The sequence below is a fragment of the Bos taurus genome, chromosome 23 (assembly GCF_002263795.3).
Source record: "Bos taurus isolate L1 Dominette 01449 registration number 42190680 breed Hereford chromosome 23, ARS-UCD2.0, whole genome shotgun sequence".
In the NCBI taxonomy this organism is placed as follows: Eukaryota; Metazoa; Chordata; class Mammalia; order Artiodactyla; family Bovidae; genus Bos; species Bos taurus.
Window position 1 is genome coordinate 25,275,775 of NC_037350.1, and position 21,496 is coordinate 25,297,270.

Genomic DNA, 21,496 nt, shown 5'->3' on the forward strand with positions numbered 1-21,496 from the left:
CAGTGCGCATGCTCGCCGCGCCGGCGCAGGTTTCCGCAGCAGACTAGCAGCTCCGCTGCGGCGTCCGGGGTTTTCAGCAGGGCCGGCGCTCCGGTTCGCGCAGAGTCCTTGGCCTCTCGGCGGGCCCCCGGCGTCCCTGCGCTCCGCGAGTCCCCGGCCGCCGCCCAGCGCGCCACGATCTGGCCCTCTGCCCCGCGAAGATGGCTGCCGTACGCCGGGCCCGCAGTTACTGCCGATGCCTGGTGCGCTTCTCCGACCGAGAACTCTGCTAAGCCCCGCTGCAGCAGACGGCAGGAGTAGACACCGGACTCCCAGCGCACCTCCTCGCGGGGGCGGTGCCGAGGGGGCGCCGAGAGCCCCTCGGCCGCGGCCGGCCGGCCAGCCAGCATGGTAAAGCGCCTAGGGGCTCGGGCGAGCGGCGGACGGGAGGACCCGGGCCTGCGGGGAGCCCCCGGGAAGTGGGGAGGAGGAACCTGCGAGGGGTGGGGTCTGCAAGGCTACCACCATCCTGGGGTCCTGGCCTGAGGGAGAGGATGGTGCCAACCTTGCCGGATCCCCGGAGTTACTTCCTGCGGACCGCCCACCCCCACCCCCGGTGGGGGCTCCAGTTTAGCAGAGAGTGATTGCTGGACGGCCGAGAAAAATGCCTCTCTTCGGCCTTCTGAGGATATTTAACCAATCTCTTGCCTTTATTAAAAGCAGCAAACATAGATTGAGGTGAGCCGTCGCAGTATTTGAAATCGGGAGGGAGCTTTGGCAAGTGGAGACACTTGTTGATCGCCGCCCCTCCCTGCAAAAAACCAAAAACAAAACCTGCCCAGGGAGCCGCCGTTCTGGCCTTTTAAGGCGTCTTGAGTTTAGGACGCACTTGTCCCAGGACGCGGTGGTGCCCGGGGCAGGGTTTTGGCTGGCGGTTTGAGGGATTCTGTCGCATTTCAGGGCCCTGAAAGCCCGAGTAGTCCAAGTGGAGAGACTGAAAAGCTCCAGCAATTGACAAAGCAAGTTCCATGGAGCTATTGCGTGCTGGCACAGGTCGTCTGTGCCCCATGCTACTTTGCTTTGGCTTCCAATAAATTGTCGATGCGAGAAACTAATCTCTGGCCAAGTTGAATCTTCAAGAGTGAAATGATGCCAAACTCATTAGTTTATAGTAAACACCCGAGTGTTTATGAATGTATGAATGGTTGAATGAGTTTATGAAGTCAATTTGGAGAGTAAAAAACACTAATTAACTCTGCTTCTAAACTTTTAGAGTTCTCTGACCAGGATTAAGCACTTAACTTTGGGTATTAACTCCATCTGTGAAACAGTAAAATGATGAACACATGAAGCTACTCTGGTGAAAAGTGTTAGGTCAAACTCGATTATGTAAAACAAAGTGAAAATCTCTGCATGACAGCCGAAGACCTACTTATTTCAAGTGGTATTTGAGTTGAAAAATGCAGTAAAACCCCAAATTTGATTTGTTTTTGTCATCGTACTGTCAAAATCAAAGTCACAGTGGATTAGAGCTCTATTATCACACAACTCAGGGAAGAAGAAAGATGCTGTCTGTATTATCCGTTTCCTGTCTCCTTATCTCATTCTTGAGATATGCATTATATATTATCATGGCATTTTATTTGTTAATTCAGCCAATTTTTTGAGCACTTATCAGCCTGGCATAGTGCCAGACCCCAGATCTTGTTGCCAGTGCACTAATTCTAGTGAAAGAGATGAAAGCTCAACAAAATTCTTCAGTGCTGTGATACCAGCACATGTGTAATGGGAAAACAAAAGAGGCAAGTAAAGGGGTCAGAAAATGTTTCCTCCTGGGGTAGTCCCTGAGCTGAGTCTTGAAGGATGAGCAGCAGTCACCAAGTGGGAGGAAGAGGACACTGGCATTCCAGATGCTGAGAGAAGTAGCATGTGCAAAAATTGGGTGGGAGGTGGCAGGAGAGAGAGCAGGGGGCGCTCTTGAGGGCAGTTTGGGAGGACTGTTGGGTTAGAGGTGGAGGCTGAATTACTGAGATACATCAGGGACTAAGGTCCCCTTCCATTAGCCGTCCTTAACGTTTACAGTAATAAAGCAGACCCTTATTTGGGTGAGAAATACACTTGTTAGATCTATAAATTCAAACTCTTTTATTGTGTAATTTGCATTAGTGATGTTCTTAGTAAGGGGCTTCCCTTGTGGCTCAGAGGGTAAAGCGTCTGCCTGCAATGCAGGAGACCTGGGTTTGATCCCTGGGTCAGAAAGATCCCCTGGAGAAGGAAATGGCAACCCACCCAGTACTCTTGCCTGGAAAATCCCATGGACAGAGAAGCCTGGTAGACTACAGTCCATGGGATTGCAAAGTCAGACATGACTGAGCAAGTTCTCAGCTTAAAGAGACAAAAAAAAAAAAAAAAATGTATTTGATAATACTTATATTTTCCAGTTTTCTGGAAGTTCCTCTGAGTCTCTGGCCTTTCGCGTTTATTTCTTCACCACTCAGCCTTCCCAGAGTGCCAAACACTTGAGCATATACTAACTAGTTCACCTCTTACAGGCCCCTCTGTGGTAAGTCTGCTTGCAAGAGATAAGATGGGAAGCCAGGCTTGTTTGTGTTGTGCTGTGAAGTAGTGCAAGTGTATCTGGTTGCTGTGCTTAAAGATAGGTGCTAATACAAACATCTTAGTCCCAGGAGCAAATTAGAACCCAAACTGTCAACTGTAAAACTTCCTGTGTTTGGAATGAGTAACATTAAATAGATTGTATTATTTTTATTTCTAACTGACCTTCTAGATCACTTCCCTGATTGCAGCATTTCTTTATAGGATTGAACACTTAAAAGTGTTGAGCAAGTCTTATTTGCTAAGAGGTGTGTTAGGTAACAGACTGCACCTGGGCAGCATTTCATTTTCAGTGGAAGGTAGGATTCAGTTTTATTTAGCAAACGTTTATGGAGACTAAAAGGATAAAATGGAAGGATACTGACCTGGGGCCTCTATTAAGTCCTAAGCCATGCACAGTAATTCCAGCCCTTTATTCCACTTTAAGTCAATCCAATATATAAAAAACGTGGATTTATTTTTTTAAAAAAGGAAGAGACTTCTTTATAAAAACCTTCACTGTTAACATGTCTTTGATTTTAATGAGTTTTTCTAGTACATTTAAGATATTAACAAAGTCATTCACACATTAATAACATTCCCGTTTATATAAAGAAAGGACAATCATATATGGGCTATATGTTGTTGTCCAGTCACCCAGTGGTGTCTGACTCTTCGCGACCCCGTGGACTGCAGCACAACAGGCCTCCCTGTCCTTCACCATCTCCTGGAGTTTGCCCAAGTTCACGTCCATTGTATCAGGGATGCCATCCAGCCATCTCATCCTCTGATGCCCTCTTCTCCTCCTGCCCTCAATCTTTCCCAGCATCAGGGTCTTTTCCAATGAGTTGGCTCTTTGCCTCAGATGATCAAAATATTGGAGGGCTATATATCCTCTCTTAAATGATCCATGAAACAAAAGCTATTTGAACTCTGTCCTGCCACTCACTGTTACTTTCTGAAACAAATCTGAAACAAAGTGTTCTTTTTAACCACCTACCAAACATTTTAAGCTGGAGATCAGTGAAGTAGTGTATTCTACAGTATTAAAAAGTTGAAGTACCAGATTTTTCCAACTGGAATCATTTTCCTCATCTGTGAAGAATTTATATGGAGAGAGACAACTATGTGTTTCGCTGGGCAGGCAGCTCAGTAGGCAGTGTAGGTTACCCAGGGAAACTGGTGTCTGCGTGTTCTTCAGCGTTTGTTTGTTTCCCTTCTCCTTAGGCAGAAGCTGAGGAAGATTGTCATTCCGAAGCTGTCAGGGAAGGAGATGATGATGATGAAAATGAAAGCCCTGCTGAGACGGATTTGCAGGTATGTTTCTTCATTTGTGCTTCAGTTCTTATTCTGTTGGTTTCCATACATAAGCAGGAGTTGGTCATACTTATGAAGATTCTTAGGTCCTTATTTGCATTGACTATAGCTGTGTTTTCTACTGGTTTTTGAAATGCTTCAATTATAACTATGTTATGGATTTCTTTTCCTGTAAAAAGGAATATCAGTGGCTACTATGTCATTCAGTTATGGATTTAAAGTGTTCAAGGCATAAGCATGAGTAACACCCATCACCTTAAAAAAATTGACAGATTTGACCGTCTAAAAGTTTGAGACCTATGTATAGCAAAAGATCTTCTAAATCAAGAGAAATAATTAGCTGGGAAAACTATTTACCATGTAGAGAGAGAGGGTTGATATCTCTCATGTAAATATAATATCCTTATGAAATTAGTAAGAACATAAGATAGATAAAAATGGACAACTAATGGAAAAAATTAATATATATTAATTTATAATATATATAATATATAAGTAATAAACATTTATTAATTAAACATTTTAAAAGATAATCAGCCACAAGAAGAATTTTATCAGTCACTGATCACTTTTATTGATTAGTCTTTGGGTGGGGCCCACCTGGGAAGAAAGTGTGGTCTTGCTGAGGCCTTAACCACAGGGCAGACAGCTGAAGGCTGTTTGGTAGCACTGCCAACAGTTCAGATGTGGAGGTGGGTATCTAAGCAGCACACCAGAGCCCACCACACTGGAAGGCTTCACTTATTCTGTATTTTAAAAAATTTTTAATGATGCATATTTAGAAAAAAATAATTTCTTAAAAAAAAAAAAAGAATGGTTATTACAGAGTTGAGGCTTACCCACAGAATTTTGAGATGATGTATTCTAAGTAGAAAGCTTGAAAACATCTAAGTTTAGACTCTTAAGTGATGGCTTATATTTTCAATTCCAGTTAAAATTTGATTTCCCTGTACCATTAGATTTCTCCTGTATAGAAAATCTTATTTTAGCAAACTTTCACTGTTTCTTCAAAGTCTTAAGCAAAAATTATCTTGGAAGATAACAAGTATTTGGTGGTAGTAATTTAAAGACCGTGTTTTCTCATCCAAGAATATGTATGTGTGTGGACATTGGTGTTGGACTATTGACAGATTGTTCCAGAGGTGAGGTCCTCTTCCTTGGCAGGTCTTAAGGCATCCTTCTCCCCCTCCCAGGCACAACTCCAGAGGTTCCGAGCTCAGTGGATGTTTGAACTTGCCCCGGGTGGAGGCTCAGGCAATTTAGAATCTCGACCGTGCAGAGCAGCGCGAGGCTCTTTGCTGAGGGCAGCGGACACCAGAGGAAAGCAGGAACTGGCGAAAGAAGAAAAGTTAAGTGTTATGGGCGTTGTACATGGAAAGATGTGGACAAGTGTGCCAGTGTCTCCATCCCTCAGGACTTCTTATAGGTCTTTGGATGATATGTTACTCCTCCTTTGCTACAGGTACACAGTCTTGCTGGGACTCTTTAGTAATGCAAACACCCCTGAGGTTCATTTGGTCTGTAAAAGATAGATTCCTTTGAATTTATTAATAGAAGCCCCAAAGAGGAAAAATTTGTTCAAATGTTAACACTTTCCCAAAAGCCTTACTGTAGTAGTTGGTTATATTTTGAGTTGAATAAATTTAGTGATGCAGTGATTACTTCCTTATCCTGGAAAATTGCAGATGCTTTCTAGTGGTTCACCTCTTTCTCATGCTTGATCACACAAAGCACACACAGCCCACCGTTTCAGATTGCACCACGCTGGTCCCTCTGTGTCCTTGGCTGCTCACCTTCCTTGTGTGATACAGTGTAGTGTTTGTGTGTAAGCTTGTACATCCTCTAGTACATGTTAAATCCTTTCTAGCTGACTTGTAATACCCAGTGCAATGTAAATGCTCTGTAAATAGTCACAAGTACAATGTCAGCACTACATAAATAGTTGCTAGTGTGCAGCAAATTCAAGTCTTGCTTTTCAAAACTTTCTGGAATTCTTTTCAAACATTTCTGATCTGCAGATGGTTGAGCCTGAGAATGCTGAGCCCAGGGATGTGGGGAGGTTACCAAATCCTTTCCTCCACAGGGGCTGTCACCTTCACACCATTAGACCCAAGTTTTCATTTACAAAAATTTGCCGTTAAATAATTGACATTACTGTGACAACAAAAGACGTCTATATTTGCTTTATTTCCGTTTAGTTTGGACATACTCACAGATTCATGACCCAGGACAGTCTTGTGCACGCCTCCCATCCTCCCTTGATGATGATGCCTTCCTCAGCTAGACTTTTTGGAAGTAGATAGAACCTTGGTACAATCCAGAGCTTATTCAGATTTCCAGGCACTTGACTGTGGGAGTGTATATAAACAGTTCTCTGCAACTTTATTACACACGTCGCTTGATGTAGCTACCATCAAAATCAAGATACAGAACTGTTCTGTCACCACAAGGCCCCCTTCCCCTACCTCCTTAGTTATATGCTCTCTTCCTCACCTCCTCCACAGCCCTTCCTAACCATTGGCAACCTCTACTCTGGCCTCTATTTCTCTAATATTCATATGATATTCAAGAAAACGTGCAATTCCTTTGAGATCCCTCCCAGTTGTTGTATGTGTCAGTCGTTTGTCACTTTTTCACTGCTCACTCGTGTTGCATGGTATGTACATACCCCACTTTGTGGGACCACTCACCTGTTGAGGGACTCGTGGGTTTCAAGTTGGGGGCTGCTCTTACTGGAGCCACTATGAATATTCATGTGCAGGTTTTTGCATGAACATAAGGTTTCATCTCTCTGGCCTAAGTAAGTGCAGTTGCTGAGTTTCGCGGTAAGTGCCTATTTGGTGAAAAAGAAACTGCACTGTTTTCCAGGGCTTCTGCACCATTTCGTGTTCCCTCCAGCAGTGTATGAGTGACTCAGTGGCTCCGCATCCGCATTACCCTTTGTTGTCATTACTTTTTAATATTAGCCTTTCTGATAGGTCCTTGTGTCTCCCTAATGGCTAATGATGTTACAAAACTCTTCATGTGCTGTTTCCCATCTTTATAGGCCCCTCTGTGAAAAATGTTTGTCTTTTCTAATCAGATTTGCTCATGTTTTTACTGTTGGATTTTAAGAGTTCTTTATGCATGCCAAGTACAAGTCCTTTGTTGAATATGTGGCTTGTAAGTTCTTTCTCTTTGTAGCTTGTCTTTTCATTTTCTTAAGAGAGCTTCACAGAGCAAAAGTTTCTAATTTTGATGAGGCTCAATTTATCAACTTTTCCTTTTATGGATTGTGCTTTTGGTGTCCAAATATAAGAACTCCTCACCCAAGTCTCCCAGGTTTTTTTTTTTCTTTTTCTTTTTCTTTCTAAAGGTTTTTAAAGTTTTACTTTTGGGTCCTTGATCCGTTTTTGAGTTACTTTTTTCTGTAAGCTGTGAAGTTGATCTTGAAATTCACTGTTTGGCTAGTAGATATGTAACTGCTGTAGCATGATTGTTGAAAAGGCCATCCGTACACTGATCAAACTCATTTTTAATACAGATTTTCAAATATTGTTTTTCACTGTTTGTTTTTATAGGCTCGAGAACTCTTCCTAAAAGCAGTAGAAGAAGAACAAAATGGAGCTCTTTATGAAGGTAAAAAACTCAGATTTTTTATTACAGAATATTCTGTAATATTCTGAATATTACAGAAATAGAGGCCAGAGTAGAGGTTGCCAATGTCATCTTGTCATGACATTTCTGAATAACATCTCATTACTGACCAGTTTTTTAAAAACTGAAATATATTTGCTCTTTGTTACTGACCAGTTTTTTTTAAAAACTGGAATAAATGAGAACATCAGTCTCTGTAAATTTGAGATTTTTTTTTAAGGCATGAAAAATAAAAATTGTACTTTTATATAACCCATCTCTTTCCAAAAATATTGCTAAGAAACATTGTCATGGGGGTAGAATGAGTAAAATAACCTTTTCTAATTTAGAATTTAACATTTATTAATTATTAAAGTCTTAAAAATATTGTTATTTACTGAAAAATAGGATATGCTCTTTTTATAGGTCAGTGTTTCTTCAGAGGAGGAAAATACATAGGACAGGTTGAAGAACATGTACATTTTTTCTCAATTTTAATTTACATTATACAAGAAGGAATACCCTTCAGCCTTTATTGTCTGTTTTGTTGGGTCCGTAGAAATATGTAAGTAAACCAAGAGATGAGGCTGTTTACCAGATTAGGTTTATAATTAGGCTTTCATTTTGTGATAGAAAAGCTATTAATTGGGGCATGGAAAAAATGCTAGCGCTGGAGTCGTTGGAAAATGCCCCTCAGATAACATTTTCAGAATTGTTGCATTTATTTGCAAGTTTCTTCTAGTGGTGTTTTTACTCTGACATTTGAAAAGAGCCCAAATGATGACATCCCTCCTCAGTCGTTATTAGCCTGTGAGAGTCCTGTCTCCATGTGGTGTTCAGTAACTCACCCCAAGTGGCAGAACATGGCAGAGTGGATGGACTGAATGGGCTTGGCCTGAGGGAAAAGAACTAATCAGCTTCTGCAGCCCCAAGTTATATGATCTCTCACTGGTCTGGTTCTAAACCACCTGGCCAGGAGATTTATTTAAAAACAAGTTTTATAGGTTATTTGGAGAAGGCAATGGCAGCCCACTCTAGTACTCTTGCCTGGAAAATCCCATGGGTAGAGGAGCCTGGTGGGCTGCAGTCCATGGGGTTGCTAAGAGTCAGACACGACTGAGTGACTTCACTTTCACTTTTTACTTTCATGCATTGGAGAAGGAAATGGCAACCCACTCCAGTGTTCTTGCCTGGAGACTCCCAGGGATGGGGGAGCCTGGTGGGCTGCCATCTATGGGGTCACATGGAGTCAGACACGACTGAAGTGACTTAGCAGCAGCAGCAGCTAAGTAACAGGCAGCTGGAGTAAAGGAAGATGAAGTTGAAGGATAAATTCCAAAAAAAAAAAAAGAAACCTTATTCTACTCAGGAGGAAGTATTTGATTTTCCTAAGCTCTGCACACCAGAAAGAAGTTTGCTTAAAGTTGTTTTTGCTGGGGCTACAGCAGTGACATTTTCAAAGCCCAGAGAAAGACAACTACATATAAAATCACTTCTGACAGTATGTGAGAGGCTGAGGAAAAAGATGGGCTAAAAGATAAGGGTAAAATGCAACATCTTAAGTTTCTGTAACGTGAGTGCTTCAGAAAAAAGACTATTTCTGAACTAGTAGGGTTTGAAAATGAGTTTGCTCACTGCTCATGTTGCGTATAGAAAAGGGGAATTTGGTTGTTTGTAAAGAAAGTTACCAAATTAAACCACAATCACTGTAATCAAAGGAAATGACGAAAATGTGTGGTCATAGCTAATTTAGCTTTATTTCTTCTTTTAGCCATCAAGTTTTATCGTAGGGCTATGCAACTTGTACCTGATATAGAGTTCAAGATTACTTATACCCGGTCTCCAGATGGTGATGGCGTTGGAAACAGCTAGTGCGTATATAATTTGATAGACAGTAATATATAGAATTTGTTAAAGTTAAGCGTCTTTGCCCTGTTGACTCTTAGCATGATAAGACAGTGCTAATTCTGTTAAGTTTCATAGTCTTTAGCATGAAGACTTGTTTATAAAGTTGTAGACATTTTTTAATTAGGGAAATTTTAAGATTATAGAAATGCACATTTTAAACAGATATAACAAAAATAAGGTAATGAAAGAGGATTTTTTTCTTTTAATAAAAGCGGTGATTACTGAAAAGAGTAAATTAATGGACGTGTTTCAACTTTCTGAAATCTATAAAGTCAAAATGATTAAAGTGTAATCAGGCCAAAGCTGAAAAAGGTTAATAATGGTTTAATAATGTTTGAAATTGGGTACATGGGGTTTTATTACACTAGTAATTACACTTTCTCCTTTTGTATCTGTTTGAAACCATACATTTTTAAAAAGGTTTTTTATTAGGAAAATGCTAGACTCTAGTCAGACTTGGTTGTAGATAGAATATTGTTAAGACTAACATCTCTTTAAAAGCACAAGGGCCAGATATAAGTGCTTTAGTATGAAGACTTGTTTATAAAGTTGTAGAAATTTTTTAATTAGGGAAATTTTAAGATTAAAATATGGAAATGCACATTTTAAACAGATATAACAAAAATAAGGTGACGAAAGAGTTTTGGTTTTTTTTTTCTTGTAATAAAAGCAGTAATTACTGAAAGGAGTAAATTAACATATTTTTAAGCCAATACTTTGACGTTGCTCATAAAAGAAACCTAGAAAAGTAGAATTTTTGTAATAAGATACTATATCAGTCAGTCTTACATAACCTCTGGCATGAAACAGTTAAGAAGTTACCTTTATTGATAACTTATGCTGACTGCCTTTTTTAACTGCTTATAGTATTAACACTTAAGCTTTGACTAAGCCATATTAAAAATATCCCATTGAAGTCAGCATTTGTTGCCTGTTTGAACTTTGGTGCTAATAATAATTGTTCACCAAATTAGATTTAACAACACGAGGTAGTTCATACTCAAAAAGACTTGTTCAAGGATTTTCTAAACCTTCTTGAAATTTAGGGAGAGTCGTTTAGACCCAGGTCTTAGCCAGTTTTATAAATAGATGCCAGGTGCTGTTAAGAAAGGTTGTATTAAAACATTAAAACAGCATTTCTTTCTCTCCCATCCTGTCACACAGACCCAGGTATTCTGAAAATTCCTTCAAAATAATAGTTGTTTCTTATCAGACCTAATAGGCCCTAAAAGCCTCTGCTGGTTTTTTGCCTCCTGTAAAGAGCTGGTAGCAGAGCCCTGCAGTCCCTCCAGCCTCAGCCACATGTCCATTTTGTTGTCTTTTAATAAGCCCTTCCTGGTTTTCTAACTTCATCCTCATCCAGCTTTTTTGTAAGTCTGATCATTTTTAATGTTACCCTCAGCAAAACTGGAAAGCTAGATATTTTTCTAGAACTCTTAACTACACATTTGTTTATGCTAATAGATTACTCATGGACCCTGCTTTTTAAAATTATATATTTTCCTCTAAAGGAAGGGTTATAAGGTACATATATTAGAAAGCCTTCTTGGTAAGTAAGTACCTCAGATGACATCTGTATATTTTATTTTTATTCAATTAGAATGGATTATGTTCACTTAAAAGGATATATTTATATATGATTTTTAAAAAATCATTTGAAATTATCTTTTTTACTAATTCATGAAATCTCTACCTTATCATAAAACTAATTAATTAAATCTCAACACCTATATCCAAAAATTTTTAATTCTTCCTCTGTGGGAATTAAAATTGCTGAGGCTTTTTCCTTCAAAAAGTTGGTATGGTACCCCTTTGCAGGGCAGGGTAAACTTTTACCATGTTTTTGAAAAAGAGTAGTAAGAAGTTTGCTTTTAGATGACTTTTTCTAAAGCAAATTTGAAAGTCCTGTGAAAAATCAGTTTCAAAGCTGTGTTGTATAGACTGGGGCACTGGGTTTATTCACCTCCCTTCTTTTCTTAGCATTGAAGATACTGATGATGACAGCAAGATGGCAGACCTCCTGTCCTACTTCCAACAGCAGCTCACGTTTCAGGAGTCTGTGCTCAAACTGTGTCAGCCTGAACTTGAGAGCAGTCAGACTCATATATCAGGTGTGACTTCTTGCTCCTTGTAACTCAGAAATACTTTTCCTTAGATTGAAGTTTTCCAAACTTATAAGGTCAGATAACTGTCATACAGTTGCTTTAGTTCCAAGTATAGTGGGGGGTCTAATTATAATTAATTTGTGTAGACAAGCTTCTCAGGGTCTGAAGTAGAGTGGAATTTGTAGTGTAGTTGGTCGAGGATGCCATCTTCTTTACAGTGATGGTCTAAGAGGGTGAATATCTTGAGTTGGTGGGGCAGCCCTAAGAAAACTGGAGAAATGCTGGTATCTTCAGGCACTTCAGCCAAGTTGGACAGTAGTCCTGAAACAGTCTGAGTGTTTAAAAATGAATGTTTTCTCTTTCTTTTCATGTGTTTAGTGTTGTTTAATTTGCTCTGGGAACTTTTCAAAGGAGGACAATTGAAAATTTTCAAGGAGATGAAAATAATCTTTTAATGTTACATATGCAGTGCAGATCATACATATGTGTACATTCTAGATTATTTTTTCTAGTATTTTTATATCTCTTGACAATGAAATGATCTTCCACGGGAAAGGGGAAAGTAGCTTCAGAGATGTTTTGTACTGAAAAGACAAAGATATTTGTGTTTTGATGTTAGGAGCCGTTATTTCTTTTGGGTAGTTAAATACACTTATCAGCTCCAAGACGATCTGAAGGGTGGTTTATAAAATTTTAGGAATAAAAATATCTGCACTGAGAATGTGACAGTCAAGTGACAGGTAGGAAGGAGAGGAGAGTCACTGAGGATGGTTTCCTTTGCAGCTCTGCCAATGGAGGTCCTGATGTACGTCTTCCGTTGGGTGGTGTCCAGCGACCTGGACCTCAGATCATTAGAGCAGTTGTCACAGGTGTGCAGAGGATTCTATATCTGTGCCAGGTATTTACTTTTTTTTTCTTTTTTTAAAGCAACTCTGGCTGTGGTGGAAACCATGAAAAAGCAACCAGTGAACTGGGGAAAAATATTTTCACACCAGATATCTGATGGGGATTGATATCCAAAACATATGAAGAACTCATACAACAGTTGCAAAAATCCCCAAGGAACCTAATTAAAAAATAGACAAAAGACCTTAGATGTTTTTTTCAAAAAAAGATATTCCATGGCCAACAGGTATACAAGAAGTTGCTCAACATCATTAGTCATTAGGGAAATGCAAGTCAAAACCATAGTGAGATATTAGTTCACGCCTGTTTGAATGGCCATCATTCAAAAGACAAGAGATAAACATGGATGTTGGTATGATTGTAAGTTGGTATAGCTACTATGGGAAACAGTATGGAAGTTCCTCAAAAAATTAAAAATAGATTTACCATGTGAGCCAGCAATTCCACTTCTGAGTATATATAAAAAGGAAATGAAAACACTAATTCTAAAAGGCATCTGCACCTCTTGTTCATAGAAACATTATTTATAGTAACCAAGACTTGGAAACAACCAAAATGTGCACGGATGGATGAATGGATAAAGAAGATCCACATATATAAAATGGAATATTATTGAGCCACCATGTATGGTCATGGATGGACTTCAAAGGCTTTATGTTAAGTGAAATTAAGTCAGAGAAAGACAAATACTATATGATCTTATATATAGTAATCTACATAGAAAAAGAGAATTTGTGGATTTGTGGCTACCAGAGGTGAGGGAATAGGGATTAGAGGAAGATGGTTAAAAGGTACAAACTTCCAGTTTGAAGGTAAGTACTAGGGATGTGATGTACAACCTGCTGGCTGTGGTTACCATCACTCTATGATAGAAGGCTGTTAAGAGAGAGTGGACCTTAAGAGTTGTAATCACAGGAGACCTTTTCTTTTCCTTGTAGCTCTATGAGATGATGGATGGTCACTAAACCAATGGTGATTTATTTCACAATAGATGTTAATCAAACCATCATGCTGTATACCTTAAATTTTTACAGTGATGTATGTCAAATACTTTTCAATGAAACTGGGGAAAAGTTATCCTATACATTTAAAATCTTGCATGTGAAGAATAATTGTAGTTTAGTATAACATTTAAGACAGGTAATGTTTTATGAGGGCTGGGTGCCTTATGTAAAAATATATACTTTATCCTTAGCATCTAGAACATTTTTTAGATATTTATTTATTTTACTTTATTTATTTGGCCATGCCAGGTGTTAGTTGAGGCATGTGGATCTAGTTCCCTGACCAGGGATCGATCCTGGGCCCCCTGCATTGAGAGCTCAGAGTCTTGGCCACTGGATCACCAAGAAATCCCTAGAACTTTTTATAATTTTGGTTCTTAAAATTCAAATGCATTGTTTTAAAATAACCTAATTTCAGTTGAAGTCCTATCTTTTGGGTAAAACATTTGAATTGCTTGACGGCTTTGTTTTTTGATAGTTCTGTGTGTATTTCTATTTAACAAGTACCTGTCAAGCTCTCTAGTTACTCCATTAATTTTTCTTTTAATTATATATGAGAAAACATTGTAAAAAGGGAATTAAAACAGATCTTCAGGGGTAGGATAAAACTTGGTTGCAGAAGTATTCATTAAAAAAAAAAAAATACATTGCCGTGTTTGTTTGGGGGATGTCTCTTTTTGCAGTCTGGCTTCCGTATAAATAGTTCCTCTGTCTTATTTCAAGTTACAGATGAATTTAAAATTATTTTGTGTTGTGTTAGAATCAAGTCAGTTGCTTTGCTTTTTGCAGTAATCCTGTAACAAAGTCTTGTTACGGTTAGGGTTGGTGCCATCTTCAAAATCTGCCTCCGGTCTGATTGTTTCACTGTTTCTCTAAGTATCATTTTGGCTCAGCCACCTAGGCCTGCTCTGGATTATGGCATTGGCATCCCGTGTGGTCTCTGAACTTCCACTCTTACACTTGAGCTCATTCTCCATAGACCAGCAGAGTCATCTTTTAAAACCATCAGTGGTACTTAGAACCTTCTAGTGGCCTCCTCTTCGCTCAAACAGCCACCGCCACCTGCAAAATTTCCACCTCACCTGTCCCCAACCACCTCTCCACAGATGCCGTCTGCACTTCACCAGGTCACTTTGCCACAGCCACATCATCCTTCTTGCCCCTTGTTGAGCATGCTGGCCACGCTCCAGCCCTTGGGCCTCACCTGCTGTGGCGTCTGCCAGGATGCCCTTCCTTGTCACTGTAGACACCTGCCCGGAAAAGAGAGTCTGTTTCCCACCCACCTGGTCCTGGTCCTTTACCCAGCTTTGTTTCTTCTCACACTGAGCACACTGCCTAAAACTTTTCTCTAATTTTCTTGTTTTTCGTTTGCTTTCCCTGTAGAAAAGCAGGGCCTCTGCCCTGCCCATCCGTCTGTCCCAGTGCTCGGCACAGTGCCTGGCTGGTGTGCAGCCGAAGTTGCTGAATAGAAGATGCCTGTTGGCAGAAATGCTTCTCTTGTCTGAGTGCAGATAGGGCTTACCTGTTAAATATATTGATGTGCTTTTATTCCCTAGAGACCCTGAAATATGGCGTTTGGCCTGCTTGAAAGTTTGGGGCAGAAGCTGTATTAAACTTGTTCCGTACACATCCTGGAGAGAGATGTTTTTGGAAAGGCCCCGTGTTCGATTTGATGGTGAGTTGAACTCTTTAGAGCAACAGAGATCTGTTGTGCTGATTTTGATAAATACATAAGTCTTCATTTTTCTATACCAGACCTGAGTACTGTAAGCATATTTAGAGGAAACCTCAATAAAAATAAAGCTGGAAACATGTTACATGATGGTAAAAGTTTTTTATTAAGTTCTTTTTTAAAAATCTGTTTCTTTCTGTAGGCGTGTATATCAGTAAAACCACCTATATTCGTCAAGGGGAGCAGTCTCTTGATGGTTTCTATAGAGCGTGGCACCAAGTGGAATATTACAGGTACAACTGTAGTAACTCAGTGAGTGAAAATTTTCTCTCTCCAAGTGTTAGTGCATTAGTTATCAGACATTGATTTCGCGTGGCTTTTGCGTTTATAGACAAAATGGCCCCTGGTGTTTTTATCCAGTTTCTAACAGGAACTGCAGACAAAGAGCCAACAGATTAAGATAGATCAGGGAATTCCCCTTGGCTCTAGATCTAGAATTACTTTGTATTTTGGAGCTCCTCCTTGTCTTCTGTCTTATCAGAGCGCTTGGGCTGCTATTCAGGCTCATCCTCACCAGGTATCCACGTCACCGAGGAACAAGTCGGCTGTGCTGACTACTGTGGAGTAGACAGCATTGGGCCTCTGTTTTGTATGACGTTAGGTAGTGCTTTAGGGAGAAACACGCAGAACTTTAACAGAGCAATGTTTAATCCAATTTATTTCTATTCGGTGAGTGACACTAAAAGTCCCATGGCTCCCTCTAAGGAAGGTAACACACTGCTCTGTTTCTCTGCTGCTGGCCTCACGGGCCACGTCCGTGTCAGTGATGTGTGCCAGTCCTCTGGCCCGCGGCATCTCCCTTTCGGTTTCACAGCCATGCATAAGTAGGTCTGGGGACCAGGAAGTAGGGACGCGTTTCATATTCGCGCATGGCGTTCTGGTGTCTGCCTTGTCCCGCAGGTACGTAAGGTTCTTCCCGGATGGCCACGTGATGATGCTCACCACGCCCGAGGAGCCCCAGTCCATTGTTCCACGCTTACGCACCAGGAATACCAGGTGGTGGCCTTCTGCAGTTTCCTGTCCGCTTCACATTCTAGGTGGTAGCTTGCAGATTATGTAACTTATTACTGGATGATTAAAGAAGCAATCATCTGGGGCACTTGTGAAAAATAACTGATCCTGGGACTTATCTGGCAATCCCGTGGCTGGGACTTGGTGTTTTCACTGCTAAGGGCCTGTGTTTGATCCCTGGTCAGGGAGCTAGGATCCCACAGACTGCACAGTGTAGTTCCCCGCCACCCCCCGCCCCCCAAACAACAACAAATACCAACCCCTGGGCCTCTCCCTAAAGCCCTCCTTCAGTAAGTCTGGGGCCTTGGAAACTAGGTTTACTCACATCCTACCTGATTGTCCTCAGGCTAATTGAGTGAATACTTCTAACCCATTACTTTCTCAGTTACTTAAATACACATAACGGATAAAAAGATTTAAAGTGTTTTTTTGATTTTGCTTTTAGAACGGATGCAATTCTACTGGGTCATTATCGCTTGTCACAAGATACAGACAATCAGACCAAAGTATTTGCTGTGATAACTAAGAAAAAAGAAGAAGTAAGTATGCAAGGCAGAATTGGCAGTTTTCTTTTAATTTCCATACCCTGCTCATTCAAGAGTCTTCTTAAAATTTCTTTCTTAAAGTATAGTTGATTTACAGTGTTGTATTTAATCATTCAATCATTCTCAATTAGAAAGGATGAAACGTACTCTTTTATAAATTATACTGTTAAACAAAACGGGCGTTGACTTAACAGCGTATCTCTGAAGAGAACTGGAAGGTTTCTAAAATGTGGTTATTTTTTATCAAATCAACTTATTTGTCCTCCAGGTTTCCTATTTTGGCCCAGGTTTTTTACATGTGAAAATGTAAAGCCAGGATTTCCTGTGAAATAACTAGTATGATTATATATGACTGTATTTTTGGCTTTTCTCATTTTGAATCATAGGAGATTTTCTTTCTAAATTGTCTCATATGGGTAATTCTTTCAGAGATATTTTTAGAATTTCAGTTTCTCCTGGAAATAAGCTAAAGTGAGATAATTTCCTTCTTCTTGTTCTTGCAAAAGGAAAAAAAAATGCCAAGCAAATACAATGGCAGAATCATGACATTCCAGAGTATTTTAAACTCTCTCATCAGATTAAGGGACTGATATTTTCCAGCTTTTCTCCATGTGCATTTTTTTTTAACCCTGGTTAAAAACCACAATGTGGACCCAAGAAGTTGTGAGGTAGTTAGAATAAATATTTCTGTGTTGTTCTTGTAATGAATATAGTTTCTGAACGAGGTTTGTCTTGTGTTGAGTCCACTCCCCACTCCCAGTGACCACATAGGGAATAGTTGTTGTTTTTTGTTCAGTTGCTCAGTCTTGTCCAACTCTGCGACCCCATGGACTTCAAGCTTCCCTGCCCTTCACTGTCTCCTGGCCTTTGCTCAGACTCATGTCCATTGAGTCAGTGATACCATCCAACCATCTCATCCTTTGTCACCCCCTTCTCCTCCTGCCCTCAATCTTTCCCAGCAACAGGGTCTTTTCCAGTGAGTCAGTCTTCGGATCAGGTGGCCAAAGTATTGGAGCTTCAGCATCAGTCCTTCCAATGGGAATAGTCAGTCCTTCATCTGTGAGTCCTGTGGCCCTTGGCTGTGGCTTCTCCAGCTCCCTCTGGCTCCTGGAATCAGGGGCTACAATCTGAAGGGCAGAGATTCTTACTATCATGGTGATCATAGCCTTGAGTTTCTTGAGATCAGAGCTGGGGAGTTGTGAGGCCCCCACTGTTAAAATGTTACCTAATAAGAGGGTTTAGGCACTCGCAACCTACGCCCAGTTTTCACTCCAGACTGGCGCAGTGAAACCATATGTAGTGTCGACATTCTTATGTTTTAGCAACATTCACAGAAGTGTGGTTCCAGTGAACCTTGTCACATCTGTTTCTCCGTAGACTAGTTTTCCGTTATTGCAAAAGATAAGTCATACTCTGCTCTTTCTGCCCCACTGTTTTCGAGTAGAAGAAAATATTAGGCCTAGAGATGGACGGGAGTTTGAGTTCCCATCTCCGACACTGACCCTGGGCTGCCCATCCTGGATCCTCATCCCCTCAACCGTCACACAGCTACCATGCGGTTACATGTCATACCTAAGGTTGTCATCCCGATTGAGATAATGTGATGGAGGCAAAAGTCTTCTGCTTTTAGAGGCTCTCATGTATTTCCAGGCACTCATACATATACACTCATACACAAAAGTCTGTCTAGTCAAAGCTATGGTTTTTCCAGTAGCCATGTATGGATGTGAGAGTTGGACCATAAGGAATGCTGAGCACCGAAGAATTGATGCTTTTGAACTGTGGTGTTGGAGAAGCCTCCTGAGAGTCCCTTGGACTGCAAGAAGATCCAGCCAGTCAATTCTAAAGGAAATCAGTCCTGAATATTCATTGGAAGGACTGAAGCTGAAGCTCCAATACTTTAGCCATCTGATACGAAGAATTGACTCATTTGAAAAGACCCTGATGCTGGGAAAGATTGAAGGCAGGAGGAGAAGGGGATGACAGAGGATGAGATGGTTGGGTGGTATCACTGACTCGATGGACATGAGTTTGAACAAGCTCCGGGAGTTGGTGATGGACAGGGAAACCTGGCATGCTGCAGTCCGTGGAGTCACAGAGTAAGACATGACTGAGCGACTGAACCAAACTGATACACGTTGGCAGTTGATAAACCAGTATAGCTGTCTATCCTGTGTGCAGATAACTATGTGATAATACGTTGCTCAGGTATTTCCGCATAGATGCAGCTCCATCTGTCTCTGTGTCTGTCCGGGAAGTGAGGCCCCACTGTTGCTCACGCATCTCCCCTCTTACAGAAAGCACTTGACCATAAATACCGGTATTTTCGCCGTGCCCCTGTGCAAGAAGCCGATCAGAACTTTCATGTGGGGCTGCAGCTGTGTTCCAGTGGCCACCAGAGCTTCAACAAACTCATCTGGATACACCACTCTTGTCACATTACTTACAAGTAGGTGAATGCCGTAAAAACTCAAGGGTACAGACGCCGTGTGCCCTTCCTGTCCAGCTGAGGACTCAGGTAGGGTTTGATTCCTCAGAGTTAATGTTCGATCACAAAGGAAAACCACAGTATAATCTTCTGCAAACCAAAGAAATAGCCAACCTGAAGAAAACTAAAAGTGGGCCCGGTGGAGTGTCCAGAGCTCCCCCTAAGGGTCCATGGACACGTAGGTGGGCACGTCCCCTGTAAGGTTGAGAGCAGCCCCCATGAGTCTGTCGGGGCCTGGCCACTAAGCTGCACGAGTGTGACTGCAGTCATTGGCTTTCCAAGGCAGTTGTGAAACACCTGAACTTCTTTCTTCTCCATGGTTCAGTCTCATCATTTTTCACCTTATTTCCATTTGGTTTATCCCCAGGGATTATACACAGATTTTAAAGTAAATTGTAGTTAGGAAAGGAAGTCTGCTGAGATGATCACCAGTGTTTCAAAGCCAAATTAGTGGTTCCTGTTTAAAGCCATTAGTGGTTCCTATTTTAAACTTTTTATCCTGTGAGTTAGGATTTACTAGTGTGAAACAGTGAATGAACAGATGAGAGTGTGTGAGAAAGGAACAGTACTGAAATGAGTAAAATGTAAGAATTAGGAAAGTGAAATTTCAGTTCATGTAGATACTGATGTTAGCTGTTGTGAGGTTTGGAAGAATATTGGTGTGTGCCCGAGGGTCATTCCATGCCAGTTGAGTCCAGAGTTCTGAGAGGCAGGTTGGAGGTCGGTCGCCTTCCATCAGCCTCTCTGACAACCTCAAACAGGTTGCTGAAAGCTTCCTCAGTCACGTTTCCACCTTAGGAGTAATTCTTCCTACTCATCTGGGAGGTCTTGACAAAAAGACCATTTTTTTCTTGCTTCTCTCCATTATCTACTGGTCCTTCTGTCTTCTTTCTGCTTCTCTGAATAATTGTGAAGTAGAATTCTTTTTTTTTTTCTTTCCAAAGAAACTAAACCCAGAAGTAGAGCCAAGCAAATGATATTTATGAAGTCACTGGAATTTTCTGTTTTTGTTTATTTCTTTTCTTTTCTTTTTTTTTTAGGTGAAAAATAAAAGGCTGTGGTAATATATCACCTCCTTCCCCCTCAACCTGAAATTATGCTGTTGATTATGCAAATATTAAATCATTAAATTCTCTTCTAGGATTATAATTCTTTCTAAAATATGTTTTTTAACAAGAGCCATAAAATATCTAGAGCCTTTGACTTAGAAATTGTTCCTTGGGAATCTTTTCAAAGGGCATAAGGAAAGATATCAAAAACATTTACAATTGCCAAACACTGAAAACTAAATCCTCCAGCAAAGGGGGGATTAAGTAAATGTGGTAAAAGCAGACAGTGAAATATGCAGCCACAAAAATGGCTTCTGAAGATTTAATGATGTGAGGCAGTGCTTTATGTCATGATGTATAAAGCAGCGAAGTATGCCCTCAGCAGTGAAGCTCAGTATCAAGGTTGAGGCCCTGTCTGAGTGGGAATGAGTGATTTTTCTTTACACTTTTCTAATGTTTTTCGAATTTTCCACAATGCACCTATTATTTAGAATTGACTAAGATGAACTAAAAATGAAAAAAAAGGCTAATGCCTAAAATTAAACTCCCCCCCTAAATGTAGACAGGAATTTTAAATGAGCTGAAATCTCCTTGTGATGAGTGACTGTGGGCTGTCTTTCCAGATCTACTGGAGAGACTGCGGTCACAGCGTTCGAAATCGACAAGATGTACACGCCACTGCTGTTCGCCAGGGTGAGGAGCTACACCGCATTCTCCGAGAGGCCGCTGTAGCCCTCACGTCCGCCCCCACTGCGTTGCATGAGTAAAAGTATATAGAGAAGCAGAGCAACCTAAGTTATAAATGTATATATATATATGATATATATATATGGAATTGGAACTTATTTTACATTGTCGGAGTTCTTTCAAGAAGAGTATTAAATTGATTATTTTTTTTATTTAAAGGGAAAGTTGATTCTTGGGGTGTTTGTTTTGAAATTAAGTTGAAATTATTTTAAGTTTCAGGACACTTATGTTGTACAAAACCACATGAGGTTTTAAATCATGCCCTTTTGCAAGCAGACCTCAGAGCAGGCTTCTGTCCCATAGGCTGTCTTCTGACCAATCAGCCCAGTATTGAAACGCGTCAGGGGAGCACCCCCATGGGATCAGCATCTATTTCACGCATGACATAGCATCTTTTAACTAAAAGCTCAAAATGTGAATCCCTGTTCTGAATTTGTTTGAAACTGTTTGACCAGTGAAGCTCATAAATAAAAGGTTTCTTTCAAGAAAATGTAT

At 40.6% G+C, this 21,496-nt stretch overlaps 1 protein-coding gene across 1 annotated transcript; it reads left to right on the plus strand.

Annotated features, from left to right (window-relative positions):
- On the plus strand, positions 1-21,491 carry FBXO9 (F-box protein 9). Its single transcript, NM_001034412.2, is given in 13 exon segments — positions 1-390; positions 3,802-3,891; positions 5,085-5,240; positions 7,452-7,509; positions 9,278-9,377; positions 11,395-11,525; positions 12,303-12,417; positions 14,986-15,104; positions 15,304-15,394; positions 16,062-16,157; positions 16,618-16,711; positions 19,015-19,166; positions 20,878-21,491. Coding segments are annotated over 13 exon segments (1,314 nt in total). The 5' UTR covers positions 1-387; the 3' UTR covers positions 20,987-21,491.
- Positions 21,492-21,496: the final 5 nt, after the last annotated feature.